Raw genomic sequence first — 18,513 nt, 5'->3', positions numbered from 1 at the left:
TGGCTTGACAGTGGTCAGACCATGGTCAAAACACAGTTGACCATGGTCATAAAAATCATTGTCAAAAGTTTTGAAATCATCATTGACAACCATGGTTTGACCATGGTCATTCATGTTTGACCCTGGATCATGGATATCTTTACACAGGGGCACAGTTTCTGTCTGTATGTCTGTCTGTTACGACGTTAGCTTTGAAACAATCAATCATATAACAAAAATATTATCTTATCTTTTTAATTGCTTTTTAGATTGTTTATAATGCTTACCTCTCATTTTCTTTAGGTTTTACGTGCTGTTTTAGATAATCCAAATCGTCCCTTAAACGAAAAATGGAGCTTGTTTACAAATGAAAATAAAAAATTGCCATGCGGATCTTAGGGAAATTAAAGTAGAGGATATTGGTACAAAAGGTTGAATACAAAGCAGAGTATCGTGTGTCACTAAATAGCTGAGGTCCTCGATTCGATATGTATACTTCATAGCTGGTTTGTCACTAGATTCATATCAAAACCTTGCATAAACCACTAATACTTAACCTGGTTTCGTGGTTCTCTCGTAACATCTGCACAGTTCAAACTTTTTTTAAAGTGTTAAATAAAGACACAGAATGCTGTGGGACTTGTTTAAATTAGCATTTTGATAATTTCTTTTCTGTTACAAATAGAAGCCAAAAATATATATTTCAATAAGGCATTTTGTGAATAGGTTTAACCGAAATATTTCACACCTTTATTTACATATATGCACGGGTAGAAATGATATAATCCTTTTGTCAAGATATTTGAGATCGTCTCTGCTTGTCAAGGGAGGTCACTGCGTTTGATTGTTATGAATTTCATCTTGGTTTGTCTACACTTGCACGAAAATGGTTGATATCCTAATTTTCTACTGAAAACAGTTTAAGCCCGGTCGCATCAACAATACGACCGCGATGCTACCACTTCGCGACGAATAAAAGGATGACATCACAACGAGAATTCATAGGTCTCGCTGATTATTCTATAGCGTTTAAGAGATTTCGCAAATTGCAATTGATGAGAACAACGTTGAAGCTTAATTTAAGAATCATAAACATACTGGCAGATCACTAACTCTAAGACTGTTTGACGTATGCATTTATAACATTTAACTAAACCTCCGATTGAGAACAAATTAATTGCATGAGATAAAACCCGGATAAACTCATGTGTAGCTTCTTTTTACCAGTTCGTCTCTTCAATAAAATTTCTTGCTCCATACTATTGCAATAATTTCTAATGAAATTTGGGTTCCTCCATTTAAAAAAAACTAATTAATATCCGTCATTATCTACGAAGACACATATTTATCAGGAAAACATAGTCAGACATAATGCTATAGTTGTTCTTTGTATTGGAGCATACATCGTCGAGCATCATCGTACATGAAGAACCGTTCAGTTTTAACTAATAAACGTATGTGTTTTTGGAGAGAGTTTTAAAGCAATTATGCAAAAACACATACGTGTTGTGTTTTGTTCTAAAACTTTAGCAAGCGAACACAAAAAAGTTTTACTACTAAATACTAATCACCTTTACAGCCACAACATTTACCTTGCAATCTGTGCAAATCGACTCTCTCAACGAGCCCCAAAAAACGAATACATCAACTGAAAGCACCATTGGTGCTGGTTTTATGCGTCTAGCCGTTCCTATATGCAATATACACACATTCACGAGGGATGGTCCATACGGTCATGTACAATGCCTTAAAACATAAATTAGAACGATTGCTTCTATTTTAAATTTGAATTTCGATATTAGTTTATGAACTTTTTTGTATCCAATAATTAAATCACATAAATCGCACTACATACACAATATATAGTTTTGTTGCCAAAAATGTACACTAATTAAAATTAGACTGCGATGCGAACATTGCGCCATTTTAAAAAGCAATTTACTCCGAACAGTTTGAAACAATTGCAAAAAAGATGGCAATCTCAATTATTCTCATGAAATTTGCTAATAGTTATGCCAGTCTAAATCCTATCCCCATTCCAATTAGATACGCGGTAAGATGAATTTAACAGTTTATATACAACTCTTGAAATGATATGAATGAATTAAGGAATGAATGAAGTGTGTGGAGTCCGAAGGATTTACACCAATAGTTCATATTTCATTCAAGAAACGTTAAAAAAGACTTCATTTCATTTATGATAACCTTTCAGTAATCCTTTCTTACCCATTCTGTAAATAGAACGACCCGACTGTAACCGGAAACTTTTTTTTCCAAATGGCGTCACAATAACGCGGAAAAAGATCAACTACTTTAAATCACTTTTAAACGTAAAATTGAAACAACAATACGTTTAAAATATAATTAATTGCTTAACACTTTCTAAAATGTTGATTTATATTTTACGGGATCTGCTGACACAATACAAACAATATCAAGATCAATAGTTTACATGTATATTGCTATGCGATGAATTGCGATCCGAACATATCCGAAGATGGTGCGTTCATCGATTGATAAACGCAATTGCCGAAAAACAGTTCATTTAAGGAATGGAAGTTGAGGTGTAAATATATAACGTTTAAAGTTGTAAATCATATTTTAAATTTAATTTATTTTGAGATATGTAAATTTCGGCGTCAATAACAGTGCTGACGATACATAAAGAAACCCATGACACATAGGTTCTTCTGAAGCACACTTTTGTGCGGTTTATATATGAAAGCAAGTTAAATGAATTGCTTTTATATTTGGATGAACCAATATCTTAAATGTTTTGGTATAATTTATGTGACGTCGATTAAACAAGGGACATTATTAAAAGAAACGTTGTTTAAACCGCCAAAATCTGCTACGTTTAACTTTATTTAAATCATTTTCAACATTTTAGATGTTTGAACTTAAAAGTTGTAAATATTATCTGTTTATATTTACATTTAATGTTTTGGAATTGCGGCTCATCTGAATATGATAGTTGTTGTTGGTAGAGTAGCACTTTGCGTTATGAAATGAATATTTTATCGCATGAAATTGTTATGACAACTATCAGCTGCTCCGAGCCATGCGTACTTCCGTTATGAACGTCATTCCCTATTGTTAGTACGGATATAAACTAGCGAGTAGATCTGCAATAAATAAACGTTTTTGCATTCGGTCAGTACTACTTCTGAAATTAACCTCGTACAAGTCTCTAACATAGATTTGAAAATGCGTGCTATTTTTTTAATGTTTTCAACGGATTGTTTTAGCCATTAAAACATACATTTGAAATGACATACAAGATAATTATTTTATCTTAACATAATATGTTGTTCATTATGGCATTATGTCGTAATGTTAAATTTTAATCCCAGGTGGCGCCATATAATGGTGGTATCATTTGAAAGGGTATTTCTGATTACTAACAATTGAATTAAATGACCGAAAACACATTTTTTATGAGGAATTCATTTTTCTACATGAATAAACCTCTTTGTCCCAAACTTACTGCATTCTTCATTATTTTTCCTTTACAAAATGGTTTAATGTAATTTCAAAAATGAATTTTGCTGTTATGTTTTTTTGCAAACAAACTACAATTTAATTTAATAGCATAATTTCAAAATATGACCCATGTGTTTTTTAAAAAAAACATTTTTTTTATATATATTATTGACAAGCATTGTATAACATGTAGCACAATAAAAACATAGGTAAACATATCATTTACTCTCTTTAGTTTAAGTTTTGGCATCTGAGTATACATTGTAAAATAGTCTATAGTGATGGATATGAAAGCAGGTAGCAGTTTATTGAATCTTCCAATACTTAAGAATAAACGGTTAATATAAAAAGTAAGGTAGATTTATTATCATACATTCTTTTATTTGAGACCATTGATTTTGTGGAATTCTACATTCCAATAATAAATTTCCTTCGCTAAAACATATAAGCTTGAGTTTGAAAGTTTACAATTGTATAATAATTACTTTGTAGTTATTATTCTGCTTATACGTTTGTATTGCAAAGTCCTTAAGGTAACGTCATTGGTACATCTATAGAGTATTGTGAAGAATAATTTCTATGAAATATTATCTACATTCTTCTAGTAGGACCGTTTTCATTTTCATCTATTTGGTTGTTAGTGTCTTGACTTATTTGGATGGAATAGAGCAGTGTGTTGGGTTTTACTTCGCTTGTCTGTAGTTTGTGCGTTAGCATATCTACTCTGTTTGAATAGGTACGTGTCAATTATTATCCACCAGAACTTAATAATGAAGGACATAATGAATAAAACAATTTTCTGTATATTTTGATTTTGAACTCTATACAAAAGTTATCTTATCAATGGTGGAATAATTTGTGTATGCTATAACACGTATAAATATGCATGTTAATAGATGTTGGAAACATTCTTCAGTATTGATAATAAATTAAACAAACATGGTTACGTACTTCTCTGTCTCTTACAACAGACGAATTGAAAATTGTGTAGAGTAACAAAAGAGGAACGTTTTTTTTCTACAGAGTCCCAGACGATCAACTGTTCTTTTTACAAAGTAACAGACGATCAACTGCTCTTTCTACAGCGTAACAGACGATCAACTGCTCTTTCTACAGCGTAACAGACGATCAACTGCTTTTTCTACAGCGTAACAGACGATCAACTGCTCTTTCTACAGCGTAACAGACGATCAACTGCTCTTTCTACAGCGTAACAGACGATCAACTGCTCATTTTACTGAGTAACAAAATAGTAACAACTATAGCTACGTGAATATTTAAATACCCTTCGTGGCTTATGATATTCTAGTACATGTATTACATAATTTATAAAGGTATGTAACAGCGCAGACTAAACATTTAGCTTAAATGTCATTGCAATCCACTTCTTGATTAATTTATTTAACAGTTATATTCAACTTTGTTTTACTTTTCTTAATAAAGATAAGCAAAGATTAGTGCCCTATGAGTGTTTTCTTGATGATATTTTTAAGTAAAACTTGAGACAATCCATTAAAACGTATTATGTCTTATTTATGAATACCTAAAGGGTTGTGTATTTTGTATGATGTAATTTACTTTTTTAAAACCGGTTAAGTATAGCACTGCCCTGGTGTTTCTTATTAATTATTGGACGCACTGACATCAGTTTTGCATACTAGTATTTCTTATTGTAACCTACGTTGATGGTTAAATTGGTGTTTAAATAGCCGAAACCTTTGTGTACAGAGACATTCATTTTTTTGAAAATGTTAAATCAACAATGTGCACATAAAAACTCTAATACAAGCACTTCCTCGGATAAGTGTCTCGGAAATGGAGATATGTTGCTTCACTTATCATATGAAATGTCTCATATTTGTTCATTTAAAAATGAACTTAAACACTGCTGTGTTTTAGATCAACGCTGTACGAGCACAAATTATAAGCTTGAGGTCGTCAAGAGCCAGCTTACCACTTAAACACAATGGTGCGATTTATCATTAATGAGTATTCTGCAATTTAACTTGTTAATTGTAATAGAGATCTTATGACTGCTTTAGGTAGCAGTATACCGTATAAATGTAAACTGTACTCCAGATCACGCTGTAATGGTTAAAATACTGGTTGATATGAATGAGTCATCTCAAATATTTTAAAGTATAACTCACGGTCATATAAGGTTGCACTGAAACATTTAACCATTGCATAAAATCATCATATTTTTTATGAATGGACTCCCTTTAATCGTTACTAAATTTATGACCAGGTGAGCAAATTAAACGCAAGGGGTTTTCTTGTCAAACGAAGCTCGTATGGGAAGCGATGAATCACTAACAAGCTCTTCAACTCGCGCTGGGTTGTTTCTAGTTTTAGCCATGATGCTATACAGGATATGTTAAAGCAATGCAGAAGACGGGTAAATGTATATCGTAACACAAATTCACTGGTGACACGTCTATCCTCGTAAATTGATATCATTTATTATATGCATATATGAGGATTTTATGTTCGTTTTCTTTTAAATAATCAGACGTTGTAAACGTATTATTAAAGCATTTAGATAGTTTGAGAAATAAAACTGCTGTCAAATTTGTTCGAAATACTAATACATGATAAAAAAAATATGTATTTAACTAAAGTACGAACCTTGATACTTTTTCAAATATCTGCATTTTAACCGCTTTCGAATTTTCCTATGTGTTAAGTGCGTACATTCATAAGCACTTATGTATATACTAATCTATTTATAATAAAATAAAAAAAAAGTACTAAAATCGAACAGTGTTCGTAAACATCCAGTTGCGTTAAGATGGACGGTTTCTTTACCAAAAAGTTCATTACAAATGCAAAGTATTCAATTTCACGTACATTATATTTGAACTCCGTCGGCAAAAATGATGAAAATATGAAGTTCACAATATACAAAATTTGCACGTTGGTGCAACGCCATAATTGGGAATGGAAACCTTTATTCAAATATTTTAACCCCCTTTTTTAGTAGGGCAAGTTTGTTTGCTATCGCAACAACTAATGAAAGCAGATGTCACGGGTAATTTGCAAAACATTATAGGACCCTGTCTACCAATCGATCTAACGCAGTAGTAAATTGTTGCAGTTAAATTTGATATGACCGTGAATTATCCTTTAAATCGTTTTGAGATGATATTTATTTTATTCACATCACACAGTGTTTTCACTCATTACAGCGTGATCGGGAGTACATTATACATTTACCATTTGAATATACGGATCGAAGGTTACTGTGGAAAATAGTGCTGTATTACGATCAGCTTACAACCTTTTGTTACAACCTGTCAATAGTTTAACCATTTATTGCTACTAAAGCCAATTAGGAAATTTCAATTACAAGATGAATAATGAACAATTAAAATTGCAGAACACACATTAATGATATCTAACTTATAATTATGCGCTCGTAAAGCGGTGATTTAAGGACAGCATTAAGACATGCCATATAAAAAAGTGAACAATATACCCCCGTTTTCAATAATTGTGAAAAACTACAGAAACAAGCTCAGTAGCCAAAAGTTAAAACATAAACCCTGATTAATGGCACAGGGTAAACGGCAAGGACATAGAACACGAACAAATCCTAAACAAGAAAATGGAACAACAGCACAAAACTCCACAAACAGCACAGTGCATATATACTATATAAAACAAACTAGATATGTTTATCAAGGATTCTTAAGTACCGCCTTGGAACGGTGAGTAATATGTGAATTTACTGTGGGTTTAAACCAGTTTACGTGCACAGACCTCACTCTTATCCCAACAATCCTGAATAAAGAAAAAACGTTAAAGGTCAATCTTATCAAAGTATGCATTAACTTGAGAAAACTTAATAGTAAAACAAATGATAATAAAGTAAAAGCTAAACCCCAAGTACTTCAATGATTAGAGATCCCAACTCTATCTGTAGACGGAGGAATACAATTCCGAGTACCTAATGCAAAAACTTTTCGAAGATACGATGCATTCATTGTTTGAACATTTGAGCATCACACACAGTCTGCTTTAGAAAATAAAAGATTTAAGCATGTGTGATCATAGAGCTTCATAAGAAAATGCATCATTGTAATAAAACTGGGAACAAATAAAGAAAGCACATATTTTCTTCCAAATGATTCCTACGTAAAATGTTTGATTGACGTCACATGCCAAAAACATTCCGAGCCAGCCAAAGACGGTTTAAAAGATTACATAAATCTGCATAATTTTCTTAAAATCAAAAGACTGAAAGCTAAGTAGAACCAGCCAAAGACGGTTTTAAGATGAATTAGCAAATATTTCTTAAAATCAATGGACTGCAAGCTTAGTTATGTAAGGATGCTATATTTAGCCCTATGTTTTGTTTTAGGAATTCATCTTCAAAAACTGGAAGGCAAGTACTCTTCAAAGTATTGCCTTTATATCCACGGTTGAAATAATATCCAAGTAATTCATTGAGCCTATCTGCCCAACTACCTGCTGGAAACACTTCAATTTAACGAATGTTCTTCAAAACATCACCATAAAAATCGGGATGAGCAATACCAAAACCATTTGTGTGTGAGCAATACCAAAACCAAGACACTTATTCGATTGTGTGCTTGTATAAGAATGCTGACGATATGTTTAAATTGTTGATTTAATATTTTTCAAAAAAATCAGATGTGTAAGGCATGATTGAATAGATCAGTTCCATAAATAAGTGAAGAAGTAGATAACATGTTAAGTAAGAATCTGTTTCCAAAACATTTATTAGTAGAATGTATTAAACTACTGACTTTTAACTTCAAGTTACTTAATTAATGAACTCAACAATAAATTGGTTTGCAAGAAAACTACAGATCTCTTGTAATTGTCCAGCTCATCTGAAGGCATAAAACGTACCATTTGTTGTTCCCGCTGCATGCCATGCGGTTTGCTTTACATATTCCTGACAAAACATGAATGTAAGTAAAATAATAGCATATATTTTCCATAATAATAGTTGGTTGATGGATAGAATACCTATAATCTTTGCTCAATTTATCTCAATAAACTGCGAATTTTCAACTTATGGTCTCAACGACCTTGACCTTTGATCCACTGGCCTCTAAAGTAGCTCATCTGCTAGTTATCAACCTGCCTACGAAGGTTGAGGTCTTTGGGCTATTATAGCATTCTTCATATATTGATCGAAAAAAAATTACTTTCAGCAGAAAGTAGTCTTATTGTCACCACGACAATGACCTTTGACCAGCTGATTTCAAAATAAAAAGGCTTTACATGCTGGTCATGTCCAACCTGCCTACAAAGCTTAAAAACATTCGGACTAGGCGTTCTGCATAAATTGATCGGAAATCGTTGGTACGTACGGATCAGATAACTATATGCCACCATTTGGAGCATAAAATTCCCAGGTGCTGTAATACTAACAATTATGAATTGAAGGTTTTATGTTTTTAGTTATGAGTTAAGTGTTACACAAGCTTTGGGTGAATAAAGGAAATTCTATACCCTTCCAGTTTATAAGGGATATGATAAATGTTAATGTTCATATTATAAAAACACTTCAAGTCATTTGTATTACATAATATTAATTAGTATTTCAGATATTATAAAGTTGTTATATCATATGACCTGTAAAATCCTTAACTTAAATAAATGGCTTATGTTAGGAAATGACGTAAGATGTTTTATGAATACAAGCACAGGAGCATATAATTATTATGAGAACAGAAATTGAATGATATTTATTGCCATAAATGAGCAATTGTGATATTTAAAATAAAGTTCACATGATTGTTTACTCGTCAGTTAGGACGAATACAATGGTCTGAATAAACAAACTGTAATATATTTAGGGGACTGCTAAATTTAACCACAAAAATCCTTATGTTCAAAGTTCCAGTCCAGTCCCAGTATCTTTTTTGACGCGATAGAAGATAGAGATATATCTTTAAGTAATGTTAACTTATCGAATTTTGTCGTCGAAAAGATCCTTGACACCTACCGGCTACATCACACCTACATGTGTGTTTGTCTTAGATTCATTCAACGTACACGTACATTATTCCTAAATACCGGCTATATCACACGTACACGTGTATTTTATTTAGATACCGGCAAATCCAACGTAAACGTACATTAGTCCTAAATACCGGCTAGATCACAGGTACACGTACATAAGTCCTAAATACCGGCTACATCACAGGTACACGTGCATAGGCCCTAAATACCGGCTACATTACATGTACACAAACACTTTTACGTTAATACTTATGTGAATCAAAGCACTGAAAGTACTGCTTAAAGCTGGCAGCAGGAGAGTTACAACTGGTTGTATGAATGTCAGATGTGTGGAAAGAGGAGATTGAATCAGACCGTACAACACTCCTAGTCTGGTATTTTTTGTAGAAGAAAGTTTCTTAAGTGGAAATTCAGGACCCGGGCTATGATTTAAAAAGGGCAGGGTGCAAGGTCAGACTGTGATCTTTTGATGTGCATTGAAAGAGCGCTAATGGGGCATTGCAAGGGTCAATGTTCAGAAATTATTGTGCATGTGTTGTAACTACTCTCAATACCAATACAAATGGTAAGGGTTGCTTTTATCTCAAATAAGTATCACAATTATGTTTCTGTATTATTTTTTTCTGAATTGACATTTAAAAATGATTTTGAATATCAAATATAATTCATAGTTATTGGTGGAAGCTCTGCCTAACAAAAGGACACAGTTGGGAATAGTAATACAGCAGCAAGGAGTCGGAAAATGGAAGCAGGCCTAGCTTAAAGGTGAACTGAACTGTAATTTCTAGTTCTTAATTTTATTCATTGTTTCTACTAAACGCGCTCAAGTTTAATATACAAAGCGTAAATTTTGCTTCTACGGTCTACCGTTACCACGGAATCCGGCCTCTGTTCTGCCCATTCTATGGTTGCTAGATGAATTAATGCCCTTGAAATGAGTGGACACTGTGTTGTCTCCCTTTGTTTTAAGTGCGCATGCCCAGCGAGTACCACAATGCATTGCACCATTTACCACAATGCATTGCTTTAATTTCCCGGAAAATGTTAGATATTTCTGGGTTTCTGATATCGCCTACATATTGATATAAGAATTAAATCTACAAAATCTACGTAGTCGGTTTGAATAGCGATACGAAGTGTTTTAAATGAAGTCAGTCTGTATCCTTGCGATAAATATAAACGTGTTACTTCCCTTGGATTAAAATAAGCCATTTAAAATGGAGGCCATGGCAACACTACTTTCAGAAACCGTCAATGACGGACAAGTCAGTGGCACAAAATAAGGTAGCGATAATGAAATGCAGACGATCTTAAACTTTTACGACCGTGCTCGTATGTTGGGGCAGCTGGCTGAAATGGATTGATTTACCAAACAATAATTGCAGTGCCATTCAATCGTAATACTTGCGAGGACTTGGACAGGTTATACACATTGGAGATTTTTTTATACAAGGAAATTGGAACAACCAGCATTCCATAATATTGCTTTACATTTGGCTGTTTTAAGTCAGCATTTTTAATGGAATGCTGTGTTGCACTCTACTTAAGAAGATAAAATTGTGAGTGATAAAGGTGAGTGATTTGATAATTAATTGTATTTTATCAAAGAATGACCTCCACAATAACAGTTAACAGTAAATCTGTGAGGAAAAGTGGGCCCAATGATGGGCTCGAACCTATGATCACTAAAACACTAACAGATGCCCCATGTTCGTATAGGATTACCCACAAACTTCACCCCTCTCCCTTTTATCTAAAGACTTATCAAGACACCCTTGCATTTAACATAAAAGTTAACCTTGGATGAACAGTGTGTCCGGTGTTGGACTCTAGCCAAAAAAACACTCAAACGTTAGGATGGAATTCTTATTAACTTAACTAACCAAGCTGCTGCTTCCCCAAATACACACTACCACAATAAGGCAACTATCAATTCATTGCTGGATTTCCATACCCCGACATCCTTTTTTTTGCCGCCACTTTCAAATATTGACTCAAATAAAAATGTTGATCTAGTGTACCGGTATGTATTTGCATATCGGTCCAGAACTGTCTAGGAACTGAGTTTATTCTTCAATGTAAAACATTGACTTATCAAAAAGGAGAAATGTTATGATCTTGATTGTGGTTCGTCAAGAAACTCATGTTTATGGCCCCTTATGCATTAAGAAAGAGCATGAACATTCATCTAATGAACAACAAAATACCCCCATTTAAAAAAATGGTTGAAAAGCAATTAATTTATATTGGCCAAAAAGAGACTTTGAGATTTTAAAGACCGTCATTCACATTTTAAATACAACAATGGTTGGTTTTCATTTAAGTGATACTCACTTATTTTGCCTATTTATTGAAAGTATGTTGTAAAATAAATCTGTAAACAAATCATTGAGCTAGAGTTATGGGCCTTTATCCCCCATAATCACATGATTTAACACTTTTAGGAACCGTTTAAAAGGGAGTTATCCATAAAAATAATAAAACGAATAAAAACAAGAAAGACTGAAAAAAATCATAGATCAACAACTTTAGAGTTTGTGGAAAGTTCAGTTCATAATTCTGGGTGAAAATAAGGTTCAGTGATTTTAATAGAAATTTGTACTATTTACAGTCATCAAAAGGCTGTTGATCCTAGCTAAAAGGCTGTTGATCCTTCAATTGTGCAATTTTTAATAGAAACTTGATTTACAATGGGAAATTCAAGGGCGGATTCAGCATTTGATACTGGGAGGCATAATTTAGGGGCAAAAACATTTAATTTGCAGCCCTCCATCAGAACTGAAATGTTTTTAGTTAAAAGCATTGGCAGTGGTGTTTGAAGTTTTCACATTTTCTTGATCAAAATGGTGCATTTTGGGGATATTATTTTATTACTCTTTTTCCTTTTTCTACTATATTGAAACAAAACTGATCTTAGATATTGGGGGGGGGGGGGGTCCATCATAATAAGTCAACATCATAAAATGCTCATGAATACATGGAATACTCATATGGAAAATCAGTATTGTGAATAATGTTTTTTCAAGACATTATCTAGATCTGCGCTAAAAGCATTAATCATTGAAATTTATCATCATATCATAAAATTAAAACTGCACTCTCACAGATTGAACGTTTTGACAACTTCTTATTTGTTTCCTTGAAACAAGCCAATTTTTGCGAAAAATGCACTGAAACTAGTTATATGACTGCCGACAAAAAAAAATGATCTCCGATTTTTATATTTAAGTTCAAAAATTGATGTTTTATGCATTTTTCTTAAACCGTTAGTAACCATTTAACATGAATTTTCGAATGGAAATATGAAGTTCTATGATCTGATCTTTTGTCAGCAATCTTTTATCGTATATTTGCTGATACCTACGCAAAAATTTGCTCTTTCCAAGACAAAGAATAAAAAAGTTGTAAAAATGCTATATGTGTGAGAGTGCAGCTTTAACATGTCTTGACCACTTTGATGTTTAGACTCTAGAGTTGCAAGTTTGTCCTTAATCTTTACACATGACTTCATTCTTTGAAATCTTATCACACTTACCTTAATTTATCTAGTTAATGTGTATAACTCTGTCAGATTCCGTGAATGGCAGATTGTGACTAAGCATCCCATAGACTACAAATGTACTGGTTTGGAACTGCCAGTGCATAGTACATTCATGGCATACTAATCATGTTCAGATGTTTGTAGTAATTTCACCAATTTCCTATGTAGAGAATACATGTGTTTGGTTAAAGCCAGCATGAACCATGATGAAGTTCTCTCACCTTTAGAATGAACAACATATGCGCTTCTTTGCAAATTTCACAATAGATAGTTTTGCAAAATTAATGTTATAAATAGATGCATACATTTGAAGTTTCTGCTAAATGATTTAACATTTTGTGCAGGTTTTATCTAGCTAACCTTGATGTAAAATTTGATTGACATTTGAGAACTTTTGCTTAGCAAATAATCTATTCCATGGCTAATTTACATAAAAGGGATGTTACTCTCTAGTCAAGCCGACGGTTAGAGACCTTTAAATACAAACTTTGATAGTACTCCATCGATAAATACCTAGGTTATTAAAGCCACTTTTGTTGTAACATAGCACGACATTCCTTTTGTCAGTCAAATGACTGCCACTAAATCAGCTTGGCATTGCCATCGTTTTGCGTGTCACTACTGTTATGCCAAGTTTTTCATGAGAATTTAAGTGCCTAAATTTGTAATGGCTGGCAATTTTTTTCTTGGTCTCTCAACATCACATCTGGTCTGGATTGGACAGAGGCAAAGCTGTTGCCTATTTGGGCAAACACACCGATCCCCAATTGAAATTGTATAACCGCCCCTGCATATTATACTGATACTGGTACATTAAATTATTCACAGATTCAGACTTCAGCCGGTTCAGGAACACAGGATTTATTGTCAGTTTGAAACTGTTTCAAACTTTTTGAGTTTGACTTGGTTGAACATATTGATTCGTTCCATTTCTTCTGTTAACTTTCAAATTAAAAGCGTCTACTTCGGAAGATTAAGCAAAATCCATATGTTTTACTCGTTATTTTGGTGATAAACCATGTAAGTGGACTGGAAACCTCGGAAAGTCCATGTTTTTTACTGAATTTTCGCGGACGCGGAAGTTGATATGTCGATTGACTGGCTCCCGTTTCATCTTCATTCTCTATCAAAACCGAGAGGCAGTACCAAGGGAAGCAACTATATCAAATATCAGTTCAGTTCTACTTTAAGCATGGCAATGTTAAAAAATTGGGTAACAACTAATAGGCTATGACAACAGCTATTTTGGCTTTAGTAAGAAGGAAACTACAAAACATGAACACTGAAGTGCATACAGTATAAATTTTATTGATAGGTTGTAAATGTTTTTAATGAATCTCAAAGGAAAAATGTAATACAAAATAGATTTAAATAATGTTGAATATTATTTATAAATGGCTTCTAATGTAAGAGTATAGCTATCGGAGGTTCTTCATTAGCTGTAGCAGTTAAAATGCTGACAATGGTGTATGCATATGATGTTGTTATCGTAGCTGGTTAAATTTACATATCAACAGACAACCACACCTGTCATAGACCAATGCCTAAACACCAGCTGTTCAATTTCAGAAAAATAAGAACAAGGTATATGAAAAGGAACATTCTCTTTTCTGTGTTTTTATAGTTGGTCTATGATTTAATAATAGTTATAATGCAGTACTTTATTTCATAATCTGAATAGGTCTGAAATTGAGCCCAGTTAACATTACATATAAAGTATGTCTTCATTTCTCCATAATTATCAATATTATACCAGGGTTTATTGGATCAATTGAGGATGAACTAAAAGTACCAAAATCAGCAAGTTCAAACTTTCCTTAAAACAAGTCTGAATTTGAATTAGGGCTAGTACGAGGTCAAAATTGCAATATTTAAATGAAGAAATAAATATTTTATCCCTGTCTCAGCTGTGTGTATACAATAAAGAATAGCATGGTGGGGTCCTGTGATTTTTACTAGACACACTCAGAAGCTATTTTCTTAAAATAACTGGGATTGACTCGGTCCAACAACTCAATTAAAATGTACACTAAGATATAAATTCCATTAAAGTTTTGGACAGTTTTTTTTCATCTTGCAATGGTATCATCTGGTGTCTAGTCCCTTGTAATGTATTTCAACCTTGTCTGAATGACAGAAATGCAAGGTAAAGCTCTAGAAGATAATGGTGTAAGATGAAGGCTATATATAACAAAGGATGGATTTCTTTTAAAAGAATTGAAATATAGTTTACCATTACAATTAACCAGTCTGTAGAGTTATATGAATCTATAATGAACTATTTTTGCGAAATGATAATATACAAGTGATAGTGAAAGTAATGCAATTTATGGAAGATGCCGCAGCTGACAATTATCAAATAACATGAATGACAGGAAGAGTATATCTATTTTCACACTCTTTTGAGCAGCATTTGTCATTATTTACAATTGAACAAGAAGAAATTTACATAAAATGAGATTAGCAATAAACCATGAGTGAAGTAATAATGTGAAAACAATGAATCTAAATGATACACATAAAAACGCGATAACATTGTAGCAGAAAAAACATGCAATGAGTGAAAATAATTACAATATGTCAAAAATCATTTATTTATAGGTTAAACAGTGCATTTGGTTGGGGGAAAATCTTAATTTTTTAAAGGCTGTAAACTGCAAAAAGGTTTGTCCAAAAATAATTTCATAGCCGTTGAGGAATGTTTGGAATATGTTTCCATAAGGGCTTTAGGTTATTGTTATTTTAATTAATTATCAATTTGGAAGACATTTCTAGGCAGCCATGAAGTAGAGCCTGTTTTTTAACAGTGATCAGACTTCAAACTTAGAAATGTTAATGAAAAATATATAGACAATTGAAAGCAGAAATGTCAAAAGGCTTATTGCTGAGTTATTATAGGAAATAAAACATTGTCTGCCTTGTATATAATGAAGTGTACTGACTATATGATATGAAAATGATCATAGACAACAGTGGTAGAAATAAATAAAAACTAGATTATCTGTTAGTGGTACTGGTATAGCAACAGAAATTGAAGTATGTGAACATCAATCCAGAGTGAAAAATCGCATCTTAATAAAATCATAGTTAACTTCAAGTACAATATCTATGCATAGAGCACTGATAAGACACAAGTAATAAATGCAATAAATTTGGAAATGTCTGTACATACTGGTGATCTCAAGTTGCAGCAGAATTTATAACAGAGGAGTTTATCATTCTTCATTTATCAATGAAGATAGCATGATTGCCTTTCAGACCTTTCTAGTAATGTTTGAATATGAGGAAATGGTAGTTAAAGTATTATACTGTTCAAGTCCAGGTACACAGATAGTTTGTGTTAATGAAGGAAGTTGTTGTAATTTAAATATTTTCAGTTACATGTTATCTTGACAAATTGGTGGCATTAAAACTGAACTGTTTGAAATAAAAGTGAAGACTTCCTTCTGCTGCCAGTAGGAAGCAAAATCAGCTGGATGGAAACAGTCAGCATTGTGTCATCTGAAACTCCACTATCCAATCCTCTCTTGGCCTCTTTCACAAAGGTAGCCCAGATTTTCTGCAAATGTTCACATATGCTAATTATAAATTCAAACTTTGAATACTATAAAAACCCAAATCAACAAACATATTTTAATCAATAAATAAGAAATACAGCTGAAATTAGAGACAAAATAAAGACTGTATTGTATTTGGAAACAAGTGTTGTTGTTTTCTTTAATTATGGGCATTTGTCATGATGTATCATCTAGACAAACACAAGTCTTAAGCTGAATGAAACAAAAATGAAAAAAGTTTTCAAACAACATTGATGCTTGTTGTTTTAAGTATGATCTGACAAAAGATCATAGGCTTTTGGACCAAATGAATGACACTCAGCTGAATTTTTCTAGATATCTGATGGTTATTCTAAAATTATATTCACCTGCATTATCAGTACATTGTTCGTTGTGGTAGTTGTAGTGAATGGTTTGTAGGTGTTGGCAACAACATCAGTAAAGCATAACATCAGTATGTCTTTCTGGCCAGACATCTTTCTCCACAGCTTTGAGCCTAATGGTCACAACCTCATTGCGTTCCTTAACAGTAAGACCTGGGGTTCTTCCTGCATTAGAAGACAAGAAGAAAATGCTTAATAAACTGAGTGATTTACATTAACAGAGAAACACAAAAAAATATGTAGTAGCAATATACAAAAGCAAAGTTATATACATCACGGCCTCTAAACGCCAGCTCCACCACTTTACGTTGGTGCAAAGAAAAAGAGCTGTCGACACTTCCGTGGTGGAGCTGTGCCCTATGCATACATGAACAAACCTGAGTATGATTTATATTTTATTTGATAATTTCATTTAACGGACATATTTCGAAAATCGGAAAATGTGTTACCGTGTAAGAACACTTCTACTGTAGGCTGGTTACTATTTCGTTTCAATATTGTGCAAACTGTGGTGCCAGGAGCTTTTCTCCCGAATCGGACTTGTGCATATTTTGAGATCTGATTGCATAGCAAGTACATTTCGGTGCTTACGCACCCCGTAAGAACATTATCATGCATGCAAACATAACTGTTATGTATATTACCTATGCCGGAACACAACAAAACTAATAAGCACTTCTTAAAAAGGAAAAAGGCACATATTTATAAAAGTGGTGGCGCTGTTGCCCTAGTGGTGGCGCTATCGAGTATGTTTTGCGATTGAAGTAGTATAAAAAGTTAACGCTTTTGGAATGAATACAAAAGTTGCTATGTTTACCATTCATTGAACATTATGCTGGTAATGCATACTACTTACGGAAACAATGTTCAATAAATGATAAACATAGCAACTTTTGTATTCATTCCAAAAGCGTTAACTTTTTATACTACTTCAATCGCATTTCTTGTTCCTAGTCTGCCAAATACTGTCTGTGGATGGTAAAGAGCACTTTTGACCTGCTGAATTTGGTAAGAGATGTTATTCCATCATGGAATGCCATCTGACCTCCTGTGGTACACCACATCCCACAGGCAAAGACTGGGGTATGGCCCGCTTTTTTCAAAGGCTTCATTGATGGAATTCATCTGCAAATACATATGTTTCATTTTAAAATGGCGACGTCTATTTTATCAATTGATTTTTTTATATGGAAATTGAAGAATCAGGTTCATTTGTAGTGCGTCAATACTGTGCTACAGATGCTGGATTTTTTTAAAACAACTCCAATCAATAATTCAAAATGATAATTCAAAATGATAAAGTAACGGTTGAATTAATAGTGTTGCTATACAGTGATAAATGTTGAGACCAGGGCCAGTATTCAGTATTGATCTTAGCCTTATCTTTGTCATTGAAATAAGACTTTTGGATGAACAAGCTTGAATTCTTATACTATTGCATGGAATCATATTTTTGAACAAGCCGTGCTATATAAAATTCAGAATTTGAGCAAGCCCGGAAGTCATTTTACCAGTGCAGGGCTTGTGGGCTGGTGCTATTTTCGATCACTGGCTTCACTTATAATAATCT

The 18,513-nt window shown here is 33.2% G+C and overlaps 1 protein-coding gene across 1 annotated transcript in view; it reads right to left on the bottom strand.

The window, feature by feature from the left end:
* Nucleotides 1-384, bottom strand: part of LOC128234912 (beta-1,3-galactosyl-O-glycosyl-glycoprotein beta-1,6-N-acetylglucosaminyltransferase-like) — a 39,389-nt gene extending 39,005 nt beyond the window's left edge. Inside the window, exon 1 of the mRNA XM_052949532.1 lies at nt 267-384. Coding sequence (XP_052805492.1) covers nt 267-273 — 7 coding nt within the window. The 5' untranslated portion in view covers nt 274-384. The remainder of the gene's footprint in view (nt 1-266) is intronic.
* Nucleotides 385-18,513: the final 18,129 nt, after the last annotated feature.

This window comes from Mya arenaria, chromosome 5 (assembly GCF_026914265.1).
Source record: "Mya arenaria isolate MELC-2E11 chromosome 5, ASM2691426v1".
NCBI lineage: Eukaryota > Metazoa > Mollusca > Bivalvia > Myida > Myidae > Mya > Mya arenaria.
This window is presented reverse-complemented; position numbering and strand designations above follow the sequence as displayed.